The sequence below is a fragment of the Aulonocara stuartgranti genome (assembly GCF_965226115.1).
Source record: "Aulonocara stuartgranti genome assembly, chromosome: 19".
In the NCBI taxonomy this organism is placed as follows: Eukaryota; Metazoa; Chordata; class Actinopteri; order Cichliformes; family Cichlidae; genus Aulonocara; species Aulonocara stuartgranti.
The window spans coordinates 18,676,873-18,698,641 of record NC_138955.1 but is presented as its reverse complement, the minus strand read 5'-3'; the positions used below and the strand labels follow the sequence as shown (position 1 = coordinate 18,698,641).

At 41.5% G+C, this 21,769-nt stretch overlaps 1 protein-coding gene across 2 annotated transcripts in view; it reads left to right on the top strand.

Annotated features, from left to right (window-relative positions):
* Positions 1-21,769, top strand: part of LOC309694827 (apoptosis-stimulating of p53 protein 1-like) — a 46,081-nt gene that overhangs the window by 22,725 nt on the left and 1,587 nt on the right. Inside the window, exons 5-23 of one of the 2 annotated variants that reach the window (XM_082515061.1) lie at positions 2,712-2,807; positions 6,829-6,885; positions 7,454-7,574; positions 7,835-7,914; positions 8,009-8,176; positions 8,583-8,723; positions 8,805-9,000; positions 9,358-9,483; positions 13,829-13,896; positions 14,453-14,651; positions 14,751-14,978; positions 15,071-15,289; positions 16,526-16,676; positions 16,795-16,832; positions 16,913-17,280; positions 17,388-17,525; positions 18,942-19,075; positions 20,478-20,644; positions 20,733-20,932. In XM_082515061.1, coding sequence (XP_082371187.1) covers positions 2,712-2,807; positions 6,829-6,885; positions 7,454-7,574; positions 7,835-7,914; positions 8,009-8,176; positions 8,583-8,723; positions 8,805-9,000; positions 9,358-9,483; positions 13,829-13,896; positions 14,453-14,651; positions 14,751-14,978; positions 15,071-15,289; positions 16,526-16,676; positions 16,795-16,832; positions 16,913-17,280; positions 17,388-17,525; positions 18,942-19,075; positions 20,478-20,644; positions 20,733-20,932 — 2,895 coding nt within the window. The remainder of the gene's footprint in view (positions 1-2,711; positions 2,808-6,828; positions 6,886-7,453; positions 7,575-7,834; positions 7,915-8,008; positions 8,177-8,582; positions 8,724-8,804; positions 9,001-9,357; positions 9,484-13,828; positions 13,897-14,452; positions 14,652-14,750; positions 14,979-15,070; positions 15,290-16,525; positions 16,677-16,794; positions 16,833-16,912; positions 17,281-17,387; positions 17,526-18,941; positions 19,076-20,477; positions 20,645-20,732; positions 20,933-21,769) is intronic. The other variant, XM_082515062.1, reaches the window with a different exon arrangement.

Below are 21,769 nucleotides of genomic sequence, written 5' to 3'. Positions count from 1 at the left end.
TATTGCAGTGGAATACACTATGTGTGCATTATGTTTTATGTAGATTTACATAACTCGGTCCACGGTCTATAGCACAGTGTGGCTGTCAGGGCTATTAATCACCAATACTGATATTTAGCATAGCACTAGTGCCGCCAGAGTTAGAGCTTCCAGTAGTTAAATTGATGATGATTTTAATTTGTTTCACTGATTTCATAACTTGTGTCATAACCCAAGGGCGCTGTTCTGGGTAATGGAGTTATTCATCAGCGCCTCCCTTACTCATGGCACATCTAAGTCTCCACTTAGACATCAATATTTTTTCACACATTTAACAAAATTTGCAGTGGCCTCCGTCCTCTTCGACCCTAATTTAACGTTTGGAAACTATTTCTGTCTTATCACTGGGAAAAAAAATCATTTTTACTTGAACTACTCAACCCTTACTCCAAGTCCCATTAAATGCCAGTAACAACAGACTCTTCTGTCTCCAGTTTCTGTGTCCGATAATCGGAGCAGTCCCCAAATTCAGGCCACTGAAGTACTGCCAATAATCATTTCAAGTCAAACAGACACCAATGTAGCTCTCACAGAGAAGACTGTAGATTATTTAGATAAAAAGACTGATTTGGGATTTTTTTTCCTTGAGCGCCATCAAAAAAAAAAAAAAAAGTCCATGGTTTCAAGCAGACATCTGGCAAAAACCTGCAATGATCAGAACTCAGAACTCACATAAGTAAAAATGTTTTTAGTGCACTGAACATAGATGAACTGACCCTTTAAAACTGTGTATCCAAAGACTGAGTATAAAGAAGGAAGTAGCCACTGTAATGTCAGCCAATAACATTGTAATCGCTGGTTTCTGAAGCATTTTGGCCATTACCATTTCAGCTTTTTGAAACCAGATGACACAAGTGAAAACACATGACAAAGAAACCGAAGGACATTGCATACTCAAGGTCTCAGGGTCACTAATAAGGACCATAATTTATAAAATGAACATCATGTTTTATTACATTGGACTTGAAACTAGTGATTGAGCCCATAAACTCAAGAGAAAAGGGTTTACTAAAGTAATCACGAGTCAGTTGCCAAGAATTTTATCCAATCTGTCTTGTTCTTGAGCAACCGCCCCCTGCTGGCCTTTACAAGCGATTCCCATTTAAGGCCCATCTGCACTGGTTTTACTGTTTAGACCTCTGTTACTGATACTCTGATACTCCCTGTTTGTGAGTATATCATTTATACTAATAACCATCTTAGATTTTGCCATACTCGTTTATATTACTTATAATGTTGTCCCACCACAATCTGTTAACTCTGGTATTCCTCAGGGTTTCATCTCAGGTCCCGACTGATTCCTTTTAGATGATCAAACTGCCCTAATAGATATCTGTGCCGTATAAGTAATCTACTATACTAATCATATAGTGTTTCCAAGGCTGACCAAGGACATAAATACTTCTTGGTGATGTAATGCAATAAACTAAGCATAACTGAAAAGTTCGCAGTTTTTTAAAAATTATTCACAACTCACATTCTCGCCCGGTGATGTGGGCAGATGGCTCATATGTTAGGGGTTCAAAATTGGAAACAACAGTCACACGACGAGTCTTAAAAATGGAAGATGTTGATGGGAGCAAATTTCAATAGATATCAGTGTACAGAGTCTTGATCTTTAATGCTCATGCATTCATTTGCCCATAAGACAGTTTCTGTTTTTGTAGAACATCATCTGAGTCATTTTGACATTTGGAAAAGCTTCAGATTTGAGATTAACTTTGCACAAGAATACAGTTGCAGCACAATAGGCGGAGTTTGTTCAGCCCAAATGGGAGTGATGGATGATATTCATACGTCAATGTTACTCTGGATGGGGGGTTAAACTAAATGAAGCTGTAAGCCTGTCTGAGGTTTAATAGTATGATCGCATTTTTAATCCCAGGTTGAAACTCCATTTTCTCTGTCCTAGGATGGCTTAAGTTGATGTAGTGTATTATGTCATAATCAGTCATTCACACGCTGATAGTAAAATATCTCCAGAGGCCAGACCTTTCTGGTGTTGTAGGAGTCAAACTGTCAAACAATAATTATTAAATATTATAATACTGTACCGCAGTCTGTTGAACAGTATTGTAATCGTGGAGCCGTGTTCTGATAACCTGGCTATTAAAGGACAGATGTAGTCATATCCAGCTTGTCTGACTTCACTGTGAACTGGAAATGAATATAACACCCCAGGTGCAGTGTGTGTCTGTGTGTGTTCATAAGTAAATGTGCACAATAGTAGGATGTAGCTGGGTTGAAACCTTCCGTTGTTGTCTGCTAAAGGCATTCCTCCCCGTTTCCCACCCTCACACGTACACGCAAACACACATCAGTCTCTAGAAAGATATTCCTGAACAAAGCACTCTCCCAGAGATGTATCTGTAAGGAAATGCTGTGAGGGAAAGGGGATGATTCTGGCGATTTTTTTTTTCTTAGCCCTAAACTATAATTCTGTCGCTCTTCCAGAGCCACCAGCTGCCTGCCTAATAACATTCAGTGAAGCTGCTCAGTGACCTAAAATGTGAGGTGATATATGTGTGCAGCTGTGCTTTATCTCCTGTCACAGTTTGGGTTTTCATCTCGACAGCAACAGTGAGACGTGTAATGGATGGAAACTGTGGGAAAACACTGTCTGTCTCTATGTACATAATGTATTAATGTATAACCCCTGTGTGCCGGTGTAGGTTCCCCGTGTGGAGCTGACCCTCTCTGAGCTCCAAGAAATGGCCACAAGACAACAACAACAAATAGAGGCTCAGCAACAGATGTTGCTCGCCAAGGTAAAACACTCACTCATACTGTACACGCACACAGAGCTGCTGGATGGATTGCCTGTCAGTTAATGTAAGGTTAGCTACATTAGAGTCTGTCTGAAAAGATCGGCTTTGAGGCCCCTGGAGCCTCAGATGAATGTGTGTGCGCATCACATCACATGCATCTTTTTGTGTGTGTGTGTGTGATTGAGTTCAGGGTTTGAGGAACGACGTGAAAGATTGGCTCTGGAGGAGAGATGTCGTTTTCAGACGTAGGCTGGGGAGAATTGAGTTAAGACTTTTTCCGAGGCTGCAGTTTCTTACATGCACCACACAGGAGATAGTCTGGTTTAGAAATACTCAGTGAGGTTTACCTGAGGGAGCTGCCTGGGTGGAGCGTGCAGGAGGAAGCGCACATGACAGCTGCTCTCCAGACTATTACCAGCGCTCTTCTCACATCAGCACAAATCGATGAAAACTCGCACAGTTGAAGGTCACAGTAAGTTTGTGCTGGGGAGTTTGCACGTTAACCCCTTAAGCCCAAGGTGACATGGGTCAAAATATTGCTACGCCCAGATTAAGTTTTTTTGTCGTTGTTTTTTTCAAGTACATATATACCCCGTCAGTTGTAGATGTGCACACGTTGTTGATGTTGAAGGGAGACAGTTTGAGCAGATCTGAGAGACTGGACAGTGTGGGTCTTTACATAGTGCGTCTGTTTTGTCATGAAAGAGTTTCTGTTTTAGAACAACATAATTTGGGTCGTTTGAACATTTGGAAAGCCTTCACATAGGAGCTGAACTTAAAAATAGGAGCGCAACTACAGCACCACAGGCTCAGTTTGTTCTAGCCCATTTCAGAGTGTTGGAACTGTAAACGCAAGTTTTGTTTTTCCTTGCAGCCGGCTTTGTTGCAGAAGACTGAGCTATGGATTTTTAGCTAGGCTGACCATAAAAAAGAAGTTAGACTTGTAGAAATGTTGTTTGGTGGACCTTGCTAGTGCTGAGATTTTGGTCCATATTGATGTGATAGCCTCACACAGTCGCTGCAGATTTATCGGCTGAACAACCATGATGCAAATCCCCATTCCACTACATCCCAAGCATGCTGTAGTGGACTAAAAGTGAACTCATTTTCATGTAAAAGAAACTAATATGAGATTAATTAGAGTTTGAGATAAGTACACTGTGGTCATAGAGGCATGGACATGGTCAGCAACAACGTTCAAGTAGGCTGTGGTATTTAAACAATACTCGGTTGGTGCTACCGGGCCAAATGTGTGCCAGGAAAATATCTCCTGCACCATTAAACCACCACAAGCATGAAGCATTGATACAAGGCAGCATAGACCCATGCTTTCATGTTATTCTCTCCCCCCTCTTTCAGTCACTTTAATTTAAAAACTGTGTAATTTTAAAACTGTATATTCTGTGTATTTATTGTCTCACTCTTATTGCTTGTTCTTATTGTCCTTCTCGTCAACGTTATGCTGCTCTGTTGTATGTTAATTGCCCCTTGGGGATAAACAAATACTGCCTGGATTCAGAACAGAGGTCTTTATCAAAGAAAGGGGTAAAGATGTTTCTTTTTTGATGTGGTGTGAACTCGACTTTTTCTCACTTTTGACTCTTTTGGCTGATGTTTAGAAAGCTTCAGGGCTGCAGCACATGTGAGAAAATATCTGGAGACACAGATCATGGTCATTCGGCCCCATCCCCAGATTCAGGAAGTGGCCTTCTGAGTTAGCAGGAAATGAGTTCAGCAGGGATCTACAGCTGCTGGGAAGTTTACCCAGTATTGTACTCCAGGAAGGAGTCAGGAAAGTGAGCCAAACGGCATTCATTTGGTAAAGTTTTCGATAAAATGCATCAACCACAAACTTTTATTTGGCCATTTTGAGTTTTTCAAGACTGCTGTGGAAGTGATTTCTTTTGCCTGTCAGTTTAATGCTGATATCCAGCTTTTTTTTTTTTTTAAAGCAGCAGTTTAACTGCTTCTGTAATTTGACAGCTATTAAGTGTTTCCTTCCAGCTTGCTCAAGCATTTCCTTGCTGGATGAAAAAAATCCCAGGCGCTGATGTAGAAACATTTTCTGTCTTCTCAACATTAATATAACGAAACGTAGATTGATGACTTCCTGGAAAATAAAAAGTCGAAAACATAAAAACTTTTATTCCTGCACTACGTCTGTAATTAAACACCCTTCTCTTATGTAATGTGTTAGCAGGGCAGCTTCCTGCCAACATGCCCTTTTCTCCTCCTCTTTGTGTGTTTATGTGAAAGAGAGAGACACACAAACGCATGCACACACACACACACGCACACACACACAGGTCAGCCGTACTATGTACCTGCAAAATACAGAGTGAGTGGTGTAAACTGCTTCAGTCAGCATCACACATCACAGCCTTTCTCTGTCTCCTCACTGTAGTTTATTGTGTGTGTCAGATACATAGATACACACAAGCTTAAATGAAAATCAATAGCAGCTGATGGTCTTCGGAGTTGGATGTGATGATCGGGTGAAAATAAACTGCATGCATGGCAGTTATTATAGTATTATGCTGTTGACTAAGGATGTGCACGGCCAGATGATTAAGTGTTCCTGCCCTCACTATTCAGCACTGAAAACACTTCTCGTTTAAATGAATAATTCATATTTTATGAATGCAGAAGACCAGCTGACTGTTAGGTCTAACACATGGGCATCCAACATGTGGACCACGGACCAGTACTTGCACACCAAAGGGCCCAGTTTATCCCACTAGATTTCTTTGCAGTTTGTGGAAACTGTACTTAAGTCATTAAGTACTCCAATTCACTGTTGCTCCTGGTAAAGTGATGCCAGCCTTTAATTAATTCCTCATTAATGAGGAATCTGACATTCTGTTCTTTGGTAAAATATTAGACGAGTGGGGTAACTGGTGTCTCCAAGTTTGACTTACAGTTTCAGCTTTATTAAGATCTTAAGGCTCAAGTAAAGGTTGAGGTTGAGATAGATGACGGCTGTGTGTAGCTGCAGATGTGATGGTCCAGAAAATGCATGTTTTATGTAGAGTAAAGATAAACACTTAAACACGGCAATAAGCTGCTGGTGCTAGTGCTGCTGATATATATAATCTGGTATTATGTGTGTACAACAGGATGCATGGTATGAAGCGGCACACTAATCTATTTCACCAACATTTGAAATAAGATTTTATTTATGAAAAATAAGATTAACATGCAGGTGTGCAAAATGAGAGGGAACAATGTGAAAACACATGCATGTGTTCTCAAAGCACCAAAAACCAGGAAATATTATCCATCTTTCCATTAATCTTCTTAACCACTCAACCAATTCAGGGTTGCAGTGGAGGTCTGGGGCCTATTTCATCTGTCACAGGGCGAAACGTTGGGCACTCCCTGGAAAGGTCACAGAGGAAATCAAATTCATGAGCACCGTGAAATAATTCTATCATCAGTGCATAAACTGAATGTGATTTGTTTTTCACTGAGAACTCATGAAATTTTTGAATGACAGCTTGACAAATAATGAGGCAGACAGCAAACTGGCCAATCAGTCGACAGCACCGGCCTGAATTCATTAAAGACCCAAAATATTTGTGTCAGAGGCTCTTTTAAAACCACTTGAAACGTAGTTTTCATTTCTATAGTCATTTAGTTGGATTTAACAGCCAGTGCTGAAAACGTAACCGAATAACACCAACACGTTTATCAAATTTGAATTCTGCTGATTGAAGTGCTGGAACAAATGCCACTGTTGCTCCTCTGTTTGTGTAGGATCCTCCTCAGTCAGTGAGCTGATTCAGAAAACAGGCTTTCAGGTTCTCCAAGTGAAAACGGGCTCAACCTCGCTAAGTTTAGTTGGTATACCAGATAATCTTATTTTTATAATATAAAAATAGTATTTTTTAGTTTTTTTCTGGCTGGGTTTGCAAAACATGATTTAGTTTCTTTAAAACTGAAAATGCCATGCCACTTTTCAAATGAAATAAATGAAAGTCTGGAAATGACTCTACTTTCACTGTACTTTTGTTTCCTGCAGGAACAGAGACTGAGGTATCTTCAGCAAGGAGGCAGATCCAACCAGGGACAGTCACAGGTGCGATCCACACCTCTGTTAGTCTCCTTTGAGTCTATACAGCACAAGGACACCCTATTTAAAGTTTGCTTTGTTGCTTTACTCACAATTGTGTGAGCAATATATTCATCAAACTAATACAGTTTAAAATACAATAATCTGCATACTGCTTCCTTTATGTGGTTTATATCTAATAATGTGACTGCAGTCTAACCTAGAGGCCAGTTCGCTGAAGGTTAAGTTTCCTGTTTGTCTGTCAGAGGGCTAAATGTTAACAGGTGCTGAAGCTCTGTCTGTTGATTACTGCTGTCTGCAAGTATTTTCCAAGTAAAGCAAATACCTGCGCTTTCATTGGATAACCTTCAGAATTCATTTGAGCATCTTCAAATTAAACACATTGTAGGCATTTATTCCTGAAACTGAGACAGTAAATAATCAACTAAAACATGTATTTTTCTGCATCTTGGGTCACATTTTAGTTAAATTACAGAGCAGGTATCCTTTCAGTATACCTAAATGACTGGAACTGCCACCACTTGAGTGTATGGGGAGTTTTTAACCACTTTAAACACTGACTTCTCTTTTTCAGTCTGAAGCTGAGAAGCTGCAGCGGCTCAAAGAGCGAGTGGAGACGCAGGAAGCGAAGCTGAAGAAGATCCGAGCCATGAGAGGCCAAGTCGACTACAGCAAACTGATCAACGGAAACCTCTGTAAGCCTAAACACTCTGTAACACTGTAGAGTTGGTGACTGTGGATTACAGGCCCTGAAGTAAACGACTGCATATTAAAAGACCATGAATTTAACCTCATAAAGCCTTGATGCTGCAGCATGAGGGATTTTTTTTGACCATTTACTCAGTCCCTTACAGCGTGCTCGGTGTTTATATGTATTTCTGTAGAATCTGAGCACTAAAATCTTAATAACTACAGCGATGTAATTTCAATCTGACGTCCTGCTCTCTGTGTGTAGCTGCAGAGATTGACCATGTGAGCAGCCTGTTTCAGGAGAAGCAGGCGGAGCTGCAGACTGCGGTGATCAGAGTCGACCAGGTATGAAAATTTATTTGGTTTCTATAAACTTTGAAGCAGATTTGATTTGATAAGATATATGTGCACATATATGTATTTAATTTTGGTCTAACAGTTGACTCAGCAGCTGGAGGATTTGAGGAGAGGACGCCTGCAGCTACACTCTGGTGCACCAGGTCAGGGGGCACCCACGGGACCCCAGGGTGCAGGCACTGGTCATAAGGGATCGCCTCTTTCAGGCCCTGCAGCTCTGGAGCTGAGGAAACTTTACCAGGAGCTGCAGGTAAACTATACCCTGAGCAAACACTTGGCCTTTGCCAAGCAATCTTTACGGCTAATTGAAAAGATGTGTAGTAAATGTTTATGTCTCAATCTGGTTGGAAAAACAAAGGACACCTGTTCTACCAACACCTCCGCTGCACCACCAAACCATCTAAGCATGTGGGAACAATATGTTTTAGAAGCTCATGCAAATAAGCAATGCAATAAACACTGTGAATGCCATGAGGTTATACTAGTTTGGTACCTACAGTGGATATAATGTGGCTGTCTGATCACAGCTATTTTAAAACCAATCAAAAACATAATAAAAATATTGCAGAAAAAAAGATGTTTAGTGCGACCTTCTCCTGCCTGCTTTGGGTGTCAGAAATCATAAATGTGAGTAAAACGTTTTGGGGGTTTTTAAGGCTCGTAACCGGCACAATCTGGAGCAGAGCAGCAAGTTGGCCCAGAATAAGGAGCTGCTGAACAAGAGGAACGCCCAGGTGACCGTGATGGATCAACGCATCGGTGACCTGAGAGAACGCCTGCATAAGAAGAGAGCAGAGGTGCAGTCTGCAAAGAAGTCTGGTCTTTCTTTATCATGTTATATGAGTCTCATTCTGGGTGTCTGTGTGTGTCCACTTCAGTTAAGTCGTATGAATGGAGGCACTCTGTCCTCCCCTCAAAGCTCTTCCCACCCCGGTGCTGGAGTTTCGGGTCGAGTGGCAGCTGTCTGCCCCTACATCCAGGTTCCATCCGAGGGGAGACAAGAGCCAGGGTACCCGCTCCCAGCTGACCCACCGCCCAAACCCACCCCTCTCAGCCACATTCGCTCCCTCTCAGGTTGGTGGATGTTTATTTTGTTTTGTTTTTTCCCCCCATTTTAAGTCTCTGTGCTTTACCAGACTTGGTTTGTCTTTATCACTGTCTGACCTCTAACTTGCTCTTCTTCCATTTCTTTCTCCTGTCGTGTTTTTTCCCTCTTCCCCTTCTCTGTCGGTGTTCTCTCCAATGTTCAATGATTTAATGTGGTGGTTCTGTGATTGCTGTTTTGTAATGTGTTGTGGTGCTGGTGTGGGTCTCGCTGTTGTTTTCGTCATTCCGATGTCATGGTGGTGATGTTTACGTCTGTGCTGTTGTTTGGTGGGTGTTACTGTCTCGTGGTTGGTGTTGTCTGTGGTGGTGGGTGTGGCCTTTCAGAGGAAGAGAGGAGTGCCATCAGGAAGCCTCCCAGCCAATGGAAAGAGTCAGATTTAGACATCGTCCTGTCAGAGCCCACTGAGCGGTGGGAGGGGCCTCTGTCCCCTCAGGGGGGCGACAGTAACAGTGAGTCCAGGAGAAACCACTAAACACACTTACTCACCGCTGGGTTTATTGGTGATAGCACGATGCTAGCAGCACCTTCAGCCTTAACTCCTCGTTTTTACACAAAAACCAAGTTGCTCAGTTGCCAAAAGTCACCTTACACAAATCCAAGTGTAAAGTATCAAAACAGTGTATGGGATAGTAGTGAAAATTAGTTTATAGGTTATAATATTATTTCAACATAGCACCACATGTTTATGTGAAAAAGAAGGGGATGACCACTCGAAAGATTCACTTAATAGATTTTTTGAGCAGACGTTTAAACATTCTGTTATCTAGAAACTGCTTGTGTGAGTTTTTTAGGGTGAATATTTGGTGGTATGGCTCTGTAAATATGGCCTCTAAGGAGGTCAGGGTGCTGCTCTTGAGAGTAACTGGAGACATGCAGCTTGAGTTAACATAGAAAGTTAATGTCAGATGTGTGATCTGAGACAGCAGATTTGGAGCCTTGTAGAAAACACAGTTTTGCAGGTAGGAGACTGAGATTTTGTGTACAGCTCCTCATATACAAGGCACATAACATTCGTTAAATCGGTTCAAATCAGGTCAGAGGTTTCAAATCTAGGGCTGACACTATTTTATATATATATATATTTTTAGAAAGATCCAGTGATGGTGCTCATTCAGAGCAAGATGTTTTATTCGATTTATAAACCATCCCAGTCCAGCAAGAAGTTATTTTTCTGTCCAGGAATAAGTGTGTGTGTGTGTGTGTGTGTGTCTCTGTGTGTGTGTCAGAAAAACATGTTCATGAGCAGTTATCATAGACTGTATTCCTGCTAATTAGTGCAAGTTAATTAGGAGGTTAGTCCAGCAGTCTACATAGCGATCACTGTCATTTTCAGATAATGGATTTTAAAAAGATTCCAGTATGTTCCAAAATGCCACAGATGTAGTTGAGCGGTTCAGTTTAAGGAACTGAGTTTACTAAAAGTTGACCTCCGTTATTGTCATGAAGGGGAAATTTAATACAGAGAGCTTAAAATTTCTGTGTATGTGGTTCTAAATGTGTTCATATCTGCTGTAAACTTGAACATTTTAACACGGGAGTTTATAGGGACTGACTCACTTTTGGAGCCAGCTGCAAAGACCCAAAATAGAAAAGGGCATTCACAGCACACATTTTCTTAATCTGACTCCCAGAGTGGATGCATTCAAACCGAGCACGCTCGTGTTTAAACCGCTATGCAGACCAGATGGTAAAGAGACAAAACATAATTGAATCAGCTGCTCAAAGGACCCTAAATTGTAAAGGTCGAGTGTACAAGGGTGCAGACATGCCATCTGATAGCCAACAGCTGCTCAGGGTTAAGAAGCACAGCTTCAGAAAATAAACCAAAGTCTGGCTTTAGACTCGAGTTTATTTATTCCGACATCTCTTCCTACACAGTGTGGAAAAATACAATTTAAACTGCCGATATCTATTTTTTTCACCTACACTGAAGTAAAATAAAGAGTCTTCAACCAGCTTTGTTTTAACACCCATTGTGTTCTTGAATCCCAAAGCAAATGCCACAGTTCTATTAATGTCGCTGCTTATGTAATGCGGAAAATTCGTAGTTGTAAATCAAATCAACAGTCTACTGGGCAGGGGGCCATTGCACATGAATGAGAGAAAGCCTGAATTGTAGCTATCTTTAGTATGTGTGATGAGTGTGTGAGGGAGTCGGATAACAAGAGGTTTTAGGTGAGAGGGTGATGTCATTGGGGAGATTAAGCCCAGAAAAAAAGCAAAGCAAGGAATCATTTATTTGTTTAAAATATGTTAAACAAAACTGGCTCATATTTGCTAGAAAGTGCTGAAACGATGGATATTTATTACACTACTTTTTATAATAATTTTATATTTGGATCTAAAGCTTTCTGTTGTGCATCCTGATGGTTGGGTGAAAGATGTCGGATCTGTTTCTGGTGAACTCCTTCAGTTCCTTCTCATTACGTGAGGCCATTTGTAAGCAGTTTTTGTAGTGTGACTGTATATGAAAGGTGGCTGTTGAGTCTGGCTCTGAAAAGCTGCATTTTTATTCATGGCCATCAGGGTGCGACTTCTCCAGCTGTAAATAGAAGTCAGATTATATAAAAGTCTGTGAGAAAATGATCGTGATCCTCTCTTATATATGACCTCAATAATTGTGATGTGTTTAAAAAAATCGTTTTTCTCCGATTCAAATCGATTTTAGTTTGGAAAAATACAATATCGATTCATTAAATCCTGAATTGATTTTTGAATATAAATGTATTTTGCAAGAAATGCCAGCATCTCATGTTAAAGCTCACAAAACTATTTCAACAACCAGCAGAACTATTAAAGAGCAGGTAAACGGATTCCGCAAAAAGATGTAAACACAAAGTGTGGACCGTTCACCTGACGGCACGTCCACGGACACGCTGTCGGGGCTGAAAGCTGACATCTCACAGATTCCGAAACTGCAGCTTTTGTCTCTCTCCGACCAAAATTCACTGAACCAGCAGCAAAAGAAGATCAAAATTACGCTTCACGTTTCAAAAACATTGTCGTGAATTCGCTCTGTTTTTAATACGAAATGATTTTATCTTGTAAAACATGTTCGCATTTAAAGAAAAATAGACTATAAATCAGGTTATGCTTTAGCATGTGTGCCTGTTGATTTCATTACTGTATGAGCGTGCAGTTTTTCAGCCAAACCTTTATTTAAACAGGAAGTGAAATCTCTCTTGTGAAAGCGTCCTCACAGCATCAAATTAGATGTTTTTAAATGGAGAGAGAAACTGGAGCTCAGAGGGGAGAACTCAGAAACAGAATGGTCTGCCTGGAACCACAGAGCCACCATGATGCTGTTCAGATACAGAGCTGGGCTGTTATCTACGTCAAAGGCAGGAGGAGAGATTTCTCAGCAGAGCATTGCATTTAATCATTTGTTTGCATTAAATGCTGTGGCTGCTGATTATGGCAACATCATATTTTACAGACAGAATATCAAACTCAAACGCTTAAAAATGGTGAACTAAAGAGACTTGAGTGGTGAGGCTGAAACGCTTTACTGCATGACCCGTTTGTCGTTTGCACCAGGACGTACCGTGACTGTGCTGTAAACTGTCTTTCCTCTATAACACTGAGTGACTGCTTCTAATCTGGGCTCTCAGGGGCAGGCGGCCAAGTTTCCACCTCTCACAGAACTGACTGCTTGTTTCCTGTCGTGACTGTTTTCTTCCTGAGGTCAGCGGGTTAAAGCAGCCAACAGGTTTCGCAGCACAACTTACTGTACAGACTGCGTGGCTCCTGGGTTGAAGAGTTAATCAGTATTAGTCTGGTATGAGCCAGGACTGTGACATGACTGGGCGAAATGGTTAGGTAACAGTTTGTAAATGGCTGCTGGAGTTTAACATTATGTGGAATTTTATTTAGCAGCACTTATTTAGCCATTTTAGCGCCATGGCTTTGATGGTGGATCTCCATCAGTCATTTCTTCTCCACTTCTGCAATACCTTGGAAGATCACCTGACTTCTTCACAAAGCTATTTCCTGTTAAATGTCTTCAAGGGTGTGGCCAAGTTGCCATGAAATTCCAAAGCATTGAGCTAGGCTGTTGACCTTAGCTGTCACAGACAACAGTGGCTGAAGATTTACTACTGTGACTCTGCACTGAACTGAGCCAGTTTATTATGTAACAACACCTCTGCAGAGACAGAGGCTGAGTTAAACTTCACATTGTAGAGTTTTGTTCTGTTTTAAACCCTGATTGTAGCGGCTTCCTGTTTTTTAGAGGTTTTATTCTTCTAGTAAAAATAGTTTAACTGCAGCCACGAGTCATTTTCTGTGACTGCTATTGTCAGTCACTGTGCATTATTACAACTTACATTATATTGGCTACAAATTTTAAGTATTGATGAGTTACCTTTACTTAGTATTGTTATTTTAGATGTCCTTTTCAACCATTCATTCTTAATTTTCTCACTTTTTCTTGCTAAGAACCCTTTTTTTTTTTAATTTAATTGTAACTCTTGAAAAGTGAAAGGTGTAAGCGCCTGGAGTACGCCTGGTTGGGAATCAGTGCATTGTCCGCTTGGATTTATGTTGCCGAGTAAACTACAGACATGCTCTGTGTATGCTATTTTAGCAGCATTAAAATATACATGTATATGCAACAAATACACATTATATACACTCCCTTTAACCGATCATTTTTTTAGTTACTTAACCGTTCATAGTATCTTTTTTCATCTGTCTTTTCCATTTGGATTTATTTGCTTCTTTCTCACTTTAATTTCCTTTCCTGTTTTGATCCCTTCCTCGGCTCCCTGACTCTCTGCCGCTTTCTCCCTTCAGCCAATGAAGCACCGTGGCCCACCATCACTAAGAGCGTAACAGACTGGAGGACCAACAGTCCAGAACAGGTACTGGTGTAATTCTCAGTTATATTAGTTATTCTCATGAATTCTGTGATCATAATAAATAATTTATTGCACTGTAAGCGATGTTATAGAGGTATCAAGGCTCGCTTGAGGCTTCTGCTTAGCAGTGAAGTGATGGTGTGAACTTTTCAACTCAAAATGTCTAAGGAGGAAAATCTCCATGGGAAGCAGTCATGAATGTCTTGGTGTAAGAAGAAAAAAAAAATAGGTTATGCAGTTACAGTGGGGCAAAAAAGTATTTAGTCAAATACTCTGTTATTGCCAACAAAGGTTATGTTACAAAGTATTGAGTTGTATTTTTGTTATTGACCAAATACTTATTTTCCACCCTAATTTACGAATAAATTCTTTACAAATCCTACCATGTGGATTCATGGATTTTTTTTTCACATTCTGTCTCTCAAAGTTGAAGTGTACCTCTGGTGCAAATTACTGACCTCTGTCATCATTTTAAGTGGGGGAACTTGCACAATCGGTGGCTGTCTAAATACTTTTTTGCCCCACTGTATACTTCATATCTGTGTCTCCCTCCCACCAGCTTCCCTCTGGTTATGGTACATACCCCAGTGCCACCCACCAGGCAGCTGCACATCACTGCGCCACGAGCTCCCTGCCTCGTTCTGCCCCTGGTACACTGGGTTGGCCTCGATCCGGTGCCGCCTCATCCCCCCATTCATCATCCCCCTCTTCACAGCAAATACAGCACCGTATTTCTGTCCCTCCTAACTCAAGCCAAGGTAATAAATAGTTTTATTTATTAAAATAAAAGCTTATCTTCTTCTTCTTCTTTCAGTCCTGTTGATTGTATAACTTTGTTTTTCTGTTTCTGCACTTAGGTTCTGCCACCACCTCCCAGCCCTCCCCGCTGTCCCCACAAACAGAGCGGACAGATCCCCCTCCGGCGGTGGCCGTACGTCCCTACGTCCCGGACCATCCCTCCAGGCCACAGTCCCCCAGGAAGGGCCCTGCTACTATGAACAGCAGCTCCATCTACAGCATGTACCTACAGCAGCCTCAGGCCAAAAACTACGGATCTCTGAGCAACAGGGCTACCGTCAAAGCAGGTGATTAAACAGCAATTACTTGTTTAGACAGTTTGACAGCTTCTGCAGGTGAAAACAAACCATAACCCATCCTTTTTCCTGTCTCTCCACAGTCTACGGTAAACCCATCCTCCCCTCCTCCTCCACTTCTCCATCCCCTGTCTTTTTCCTCCAGGGGGGAGGAGGAGGAGTAAAAATATCAGGGGAGGAAGCTACAGATAAAGATGGAGGAAAAGGAGAAGGAGGAGAGAGCGGCGAGGGCCAAATTCAACCTCCACCCAGTGTGGACAACATCCCTCGTCCCCTCAGTCCCACTAAGCTCACCCCAGTTGGTAGGTGCAACCAATCACCAATAAATGTTACCTTTCTTTGTTAAAATGTTTCTCCTGTATGTGTTTAATACCAGAAAACACATTTTGTGTTAAAATAAGAAGAGTGATAAAGATGCTGAACGCTGGACCTCGACAGGAGGAAACGAGAAACACCAGAGAAAAGATTCACAGATGTAATGAAAGAGGACATGCAGAGGGTTGGTGTGACAGATGATAGCCAGGGATAGGATGGAGGCAGATGATGGAGCAGCACTTAATGCACTGTCACATTTTAGGCCAAACTTTGTGCTGAAAAAAAAGTATATTTGTCTGCACACTGAAAAAGATGTCACATCATGTTAAATACGACACTAAGGATTGAAAAAGCTCATTTCAAGCAATCTAGATATGCAAAAGATGTATAAATTAACGCTCTTTGAACTATAAAAAATGCATTTGTTTATTTTCTGTTTGGGTGTTAAATGCATGTCTACACACTTTAAAGTTTATTACAGTAACCCAGTCACTTAGTCACACTGGCTGCAGAAATATTACTCGCATAGTTTCATAAATTCCCCGTGTCTTCACTGGTCTCTTTGAGTGATACTCTTCTTATTAGCTTTTTATTCTTACTAAAGCAGATTCCAGCCTCCTTCATCATTTAACCACAAATTTTATGTCAGTTGTTCAGTCAAGCATTGATTTCCTGGGAGCAGCCCTAGAATTGAGTCAGAGGACCTTCCTTAGAAAGAGCTAAATCAGCCATTCTCAAACTGCAGCCTGCTTCCAAATCTCCTGAAACACACCCAAACCTTTAATCACGTGAGCCAAATAAAATATATTTAATTCTTTCTTTTTCCAATGATACATTTAGATCTTTTTGTACTTAACTTTTTCCCTTGATAACAAAAATAAGATGCGAGAACATGTTAAAAAAAGACATTTAAAAAATCTATCTCTCTTGGCCCGCTTGAATTGTAGCCCACACCTTGGAAATCATTAAAAGCAGGACCAGATTTTTAAATCCCAGAATATCACATTTATATCTTTTTTATACTGTAAGTCTTAAAGAAAGTTCTCATTAAGTTATGGTAGTGTGCTTATCAGTCACAGATCACGCTATCCTGAAGAGCTTTTGGGAATAATTTCAGCAAAAGAAAAAAGATACAATCTAAGAAACAGGAGCAGAAAAAAATACATTTTGCCAAGAACAAATGACAAAAGAAGAAAGTAGCTTTAAAGCTTTGTCCCCCACAGCCCACTCTCAGCTCCGATACCAGAGCGATGCAGACCTGGAGGTTCTCCGCCGCCGCTTCAGCAACGCGCCGCGGCCCCTCAAGAAACGGAGCTCGATCACTGAACCTGAAGGCCCTCAGGGGCCAAACATCCAAAAACTGCTCTACCAGAGGTTGGTGCTACCACATGTTTAACTGCACCAGGACAAACAAAAAACTTTCAGGAATTTAAGACAGAAACAGAATCAAAATGGAAAAATGTAATTTGTTTTTGCCGTTTTTTTTTTGCAGGTTCAACACATTAGCAGGAGGCATGGAGGGAAGCTCAGGTAAGACACCGACATATGATGGTCAGGTGACATCTGTGTGCCTAAATATATATAGATTTAAGTTCCTTCTTTAATTCTAGGCAATACTTTCTACCAACCGGACTGCCTTTTGGGAGACATGGACAACATTCATTCAGCTAATGGAAACATAGAACGTGGAGATAAACAGGTCGCTCCAGCAGCCGCGGAGTGTGAAGCCCAAAACCTGAATTCGGATTCCCGCCGTTCGTCTCCTCCTGCAGTTACGACAGAATTATCCAAAGAGACAACAGCAGCGGCAGAGACTGGCAACGGCGTCTCACCATCGACCCAATCAAGCCCGATTCCTGTACCTGAGAGACCAGAGGACCAAAATAATAACAACCAGAGAGGCTCTAGTCCTGCTCAAAACTCAGTTGGCCACATCTCTCCTTCACCATCTCCTCCTGCCCCGCCCACTCTGCCTAAGGTATGTATACAACAACACAAAGCATACACATTAAACCTGGGCATCTGTCACACAACAATACACCAGGTTCATTTTCTTTACTGTTTCTCTTATGCTGTTTGCTGCAGGTAAAGCGAACCAACCTGAAGAAGCCGTCATCAGAGCGAACCGGTCACGGCCTGAGAGTCAAGTTTAACCCTCTGGCTCTTCTCCTGGATGCGTCATTGGAGGGAGAGTTTGACCTGGTGCAGAGAATCATATATGAGGTAAATCAGAACATGATGTTGTGCAATTATAGTGCTCTTATAACACAGTCTCACTTTTCATACTTGCAAAGATTACTGTGTTGCTTTGCAAAGGTAAAATTAAGTTGAATATAATTTATTTCTATAACTACATCAGCCATAGTTCCAAATGATTCCTAAACGCAGAAGCTAAAACAAGAAAACTGACTCACAGACATTTGAAAGCACTATTTCAGTTTCATCACTCATCAAAGTGACCTCAGTTTGGCCGTCGGTTTGGATGATGCTCTTACCTGGATGATTGAGCAGGCATCAAGACAGGTCTTTGAGGACATTTTTGATGTGGTCAGTGATTAAAAAGCAGAAGCACACCGACTGTGATCAGGTTGGAGCACTGATGAGACACGAATGGATCGCTATCATTTAGGATTTGGGCCAGAAGCCGATATCCAGCATCCCACTGAGCCCAGAAGAAGAAGAAGAAACTTATTGTAGTGAAGACACTGAAATGTGTCAGAATGAGTGATGAGGCTTGAGATATGCCGTTACAGTAAAGAGACAGTAGGGGTTATCATCAACAGAGATATGATCTGCATTTGGAGAATGACCTAAACCACAAAAATCTTGTGTCATACAACAGTAAACTTAAAAAAATAACGAGTGCATTTGAACTCAGAAGCTGTCCTGATGATATTTTCTTTAGTCCTGTTGAACAAATAGTCTCTGAAGTGCGAGGTAGCAGCTGGTCAACTATGGAAAGCTGGCCTTCTTAGAAGACAAGGGAAACTTCTGCAGAGCCTTCAGATTTTGAGATAATTTTTAAGCAGAGCTGAAAATCATCACACAATGTGGTTACACTTGTAAAGGTTACTTTTTTGTGTCGCATTAAAAAAAACATTGGGTTATGCAACAGTGTAATATTTTTACATGCCAGTAATTACACCCACATGCAGACTGCCTCAACAAATTTGCCATTTACCAGGCAGTTTTAAAGCATTTTCAGTACCTTCCTGACAATACTTCCCTTTAATCTGTGCCAGTAGAGAGGAGGTCTCAGCAGGGAACTGTACAAGTTATAGTCGGGGATGCACTCTGTAGCAGCAGAGAAAACAGAGCCTCACATCTTTCGATGGAAACCCTGCCATCACTCACGGGAGAAGAGAGTCCTTACTGACTTCTTAGGCTTTAAACTGAAGTTAATGTTCTCAAGGAAACAGTCAGATCCACAAAAAGCTCAGTTTGATATTATTACACTCTGAGGCTGTGAGACTCAATAGTTTTCAACCTGCTCAAAACATGTTGTTTCCTGACTTTTGCACTGAGATCATTCTCAGCTTCTCCAGGCTGATATCACCGTTGTGGAGGTGAGCAGCTAATAACTTATTCCGGCGTTCTCCAAGTCTAATATTTCTTTATACGCATCTCTTTTTATTTCAGGTGGAAAACCCCAGCATGCCCAACGACGAAGGCATAACACCTCTTCATAACGCCGTCTGTGCTGGTCATCACCATATTGTGAAGTTCCTACTGGACTTTGGAGTTAACGTGAACGCAGCCGACAGTGACGGATGGTCAGTGCCTTCATTCGGTCTGTGCGTCATGCAGTAATACAGAGACCAATAACAGAGCAGCGGCTGCATGAAGGACTTGAGGGAGTTTGAGTAATGAGCACGCTTTGTGGTGGCGGTGCTGGAGCTCGGCTCAGAGGCAGCAGTGACAGAGATAATTGACTCCAATTTCATTTTGACTCAGCTGCCTTAGCAGTATTGAAGGAGGAGATTACAATATGCAATTAGGGTCTGTATCCACAAGTTGCTTGATTTAATTACTGATGCATTTGATTCTTTCTTGGTTAGTTTAATTTAAACTGTAGTTGTTTTAAAATGCATTACAGGAACATCTTTTCTTTCTTTCTTTGATTGGAAGTGAATGAACTTTGGTAAAAAGAGAAATGTTCATGTTGAAGGAGGACCTAATCCTTTTCTTTATTTCCTCTCACATGGAATGTGCGCAGTGCTGTGAAAAAATCTAGCCCACGATTCAGTAGCTTGCAGAACCACCTTTAGCAGCTAAACTAAGTAACTTGGAGAAATCGTTTTCTGTAGGATTTCATTACTCTCTCACATCAGTGTGGAGGAATTTTGACCCAATCTTTCTTTTGGAGGTCTGGACTTTGAATGGGCCATTGCAGCTGTTGTAGATTTCCTGCTGTGCTTAGGCTCATCGTGTTCCTGCATGACCTAGTTTCAGTGACGCTTCAGCTGTCACGTTTGACTCTAGAATACTTTGGTATACAGAGAAGCCCTTGGTAACTCAATCCTACAAGGTGCCCAAATCATCATCCCTCCACCACTGTGCTTGAGAGCTGGTACGAGGAGTTTGTGCTGATATGCTGGTGTCTCGTTCTGTTTTTATAAAGGTGCTAATGCTTACCCTTCTAATTCCTATGGAAACAAACGGTAATGGTGTACTTCATTTTTCATAGGACTGCATATACTGACCGAATTGCGATGCTCATATTAAACATAGGCAACGTTTCAGATTTCAGATACTGCTCTAAATGCTTGGTATATGCAGTTTTTTCTACTTTTAGCTCAATATGATATCAAAAAGAGGGGATAGTCCTAATAATAAGGGGAATTCATGAGCCCAATACTGGCTTATAAAGCTGGATCAGACCCACCTATGGGTGAATCTATTTGTGAAGGAAGCTAACAGCAAAGGGACAGCAGTTTGGTAGTTTTGGATATCTGCTATGCTAACAGTTTGTTTTTGTTTTTTTTTTTGCTGTGAAGTCACAAACTCTGCCAGTCATACAAAATTTGATCAAGCGAGTTAAGGCGACTAAAAGCTCAGCTGACTCTGCTTTAGATCTACAAAAGATCTTTATTGCAATTACAGTAACATAATATATCATCAAATTTCCTTTTTTTCTTCCTTGCAAGGTCCCTTTTAATGTTGTTGTCTTCACAGGACCCCGCTGCACTGTGCAGCTTCATGTAACAGCGTCCACCTCTGCAAGATGTTGGTGGAGTCAGGGGCGGCCATTTTTGCCACAACGATCAGCGATGTGGAAACAGCCGCGGACAAATGTGAAGAAATGGAAGAGGGCTACACCCAGTGTTCCCAGTTCCTTTACGGTAGGAAGATACAGACGCACTCACCTGCGTGTGCAATTACCATAATCGCACAGGTAAACGTCTAAAGTCATCGTTGTGTCTCTCACAGGTGTGCAGGAAAAGTTGGGTGTGATGAACAAAGGTTTAGTCTATGCCCTGTGGGACTACACAGCCCAGCAGTCTGATGAGCTCTCCTTCAGCGAAGGTGATGCTATCACTGTGGTGCGTCGCCACGACGACACTGAGACAGAGTGGTGGTGGGCGCGCCTGAATGACCGCGAGGGATACGTGCCCAGAAATCTGCTGGGGGTGAGAGAACCGAAACCAAAAGAGCGACTCTGGTGAAAATATCACAGTGAGAAAGTTAGACATTAGTATAAGAACAGGTACAACTCAAGGACAAAAAGAGAGAGAAAGACTTCAAAGGAGTCGATGATACTGTGAGTTTTATCTCCTCAGGCAGAGTAGAGTGACCCTGATGATATAAACACGATCACCTTACTTTCACAGTGCCAGGAGGACCCAGCTGAGGATCTAAGCCTGTAAACATATTCATATGGTGCCAACAGTTGTGCCATGTAGCAGCAAATCATAAAATCAACTCTAAGACATACAGAAGGCCAGTGGAGAGAAGCCAGATTAGGGGTTATGTGAAAGTAGGAAGTGGAGATGCTGCTCTGTGGGAGGCAAGAGAGAAACTTTTCATGTGTGTTTGACAAGGATTTTATTTCAAAGAATAGTCCAGTTTTATTCAAAGGTTAGGGCTGACTGAAATTCTGCTCTGAAGTTTCAAGCAGCTGGTTTCATGTTAGCATATAAGACGTCAAGGACACTTAGAAAAGATGAGATTTCTGATTTTGAGCTATTTAACTGCAGAAAAGTTTGCCCCATCCAACTCTTGGCGTCACATAGATGGTGTAAAAGAGCAGCAAGAGTATGTCAAGTACCTGTCTGTCCTATGTTCTGTTCAGTTTATACCACACAGAAAACATGCAAATGCAGGAAGACCTTCTTCCCACACGATGCCCCTCAGTCTGCTGGCCTTCAGATGTTCAGGCACCTTGAGAACATGTTGACATGATGTTGTGATCTCACCTACATCCTCGCTTGCTCTTTCTAGCTCTCTGTGTCTGTCTTGTTTTCTCT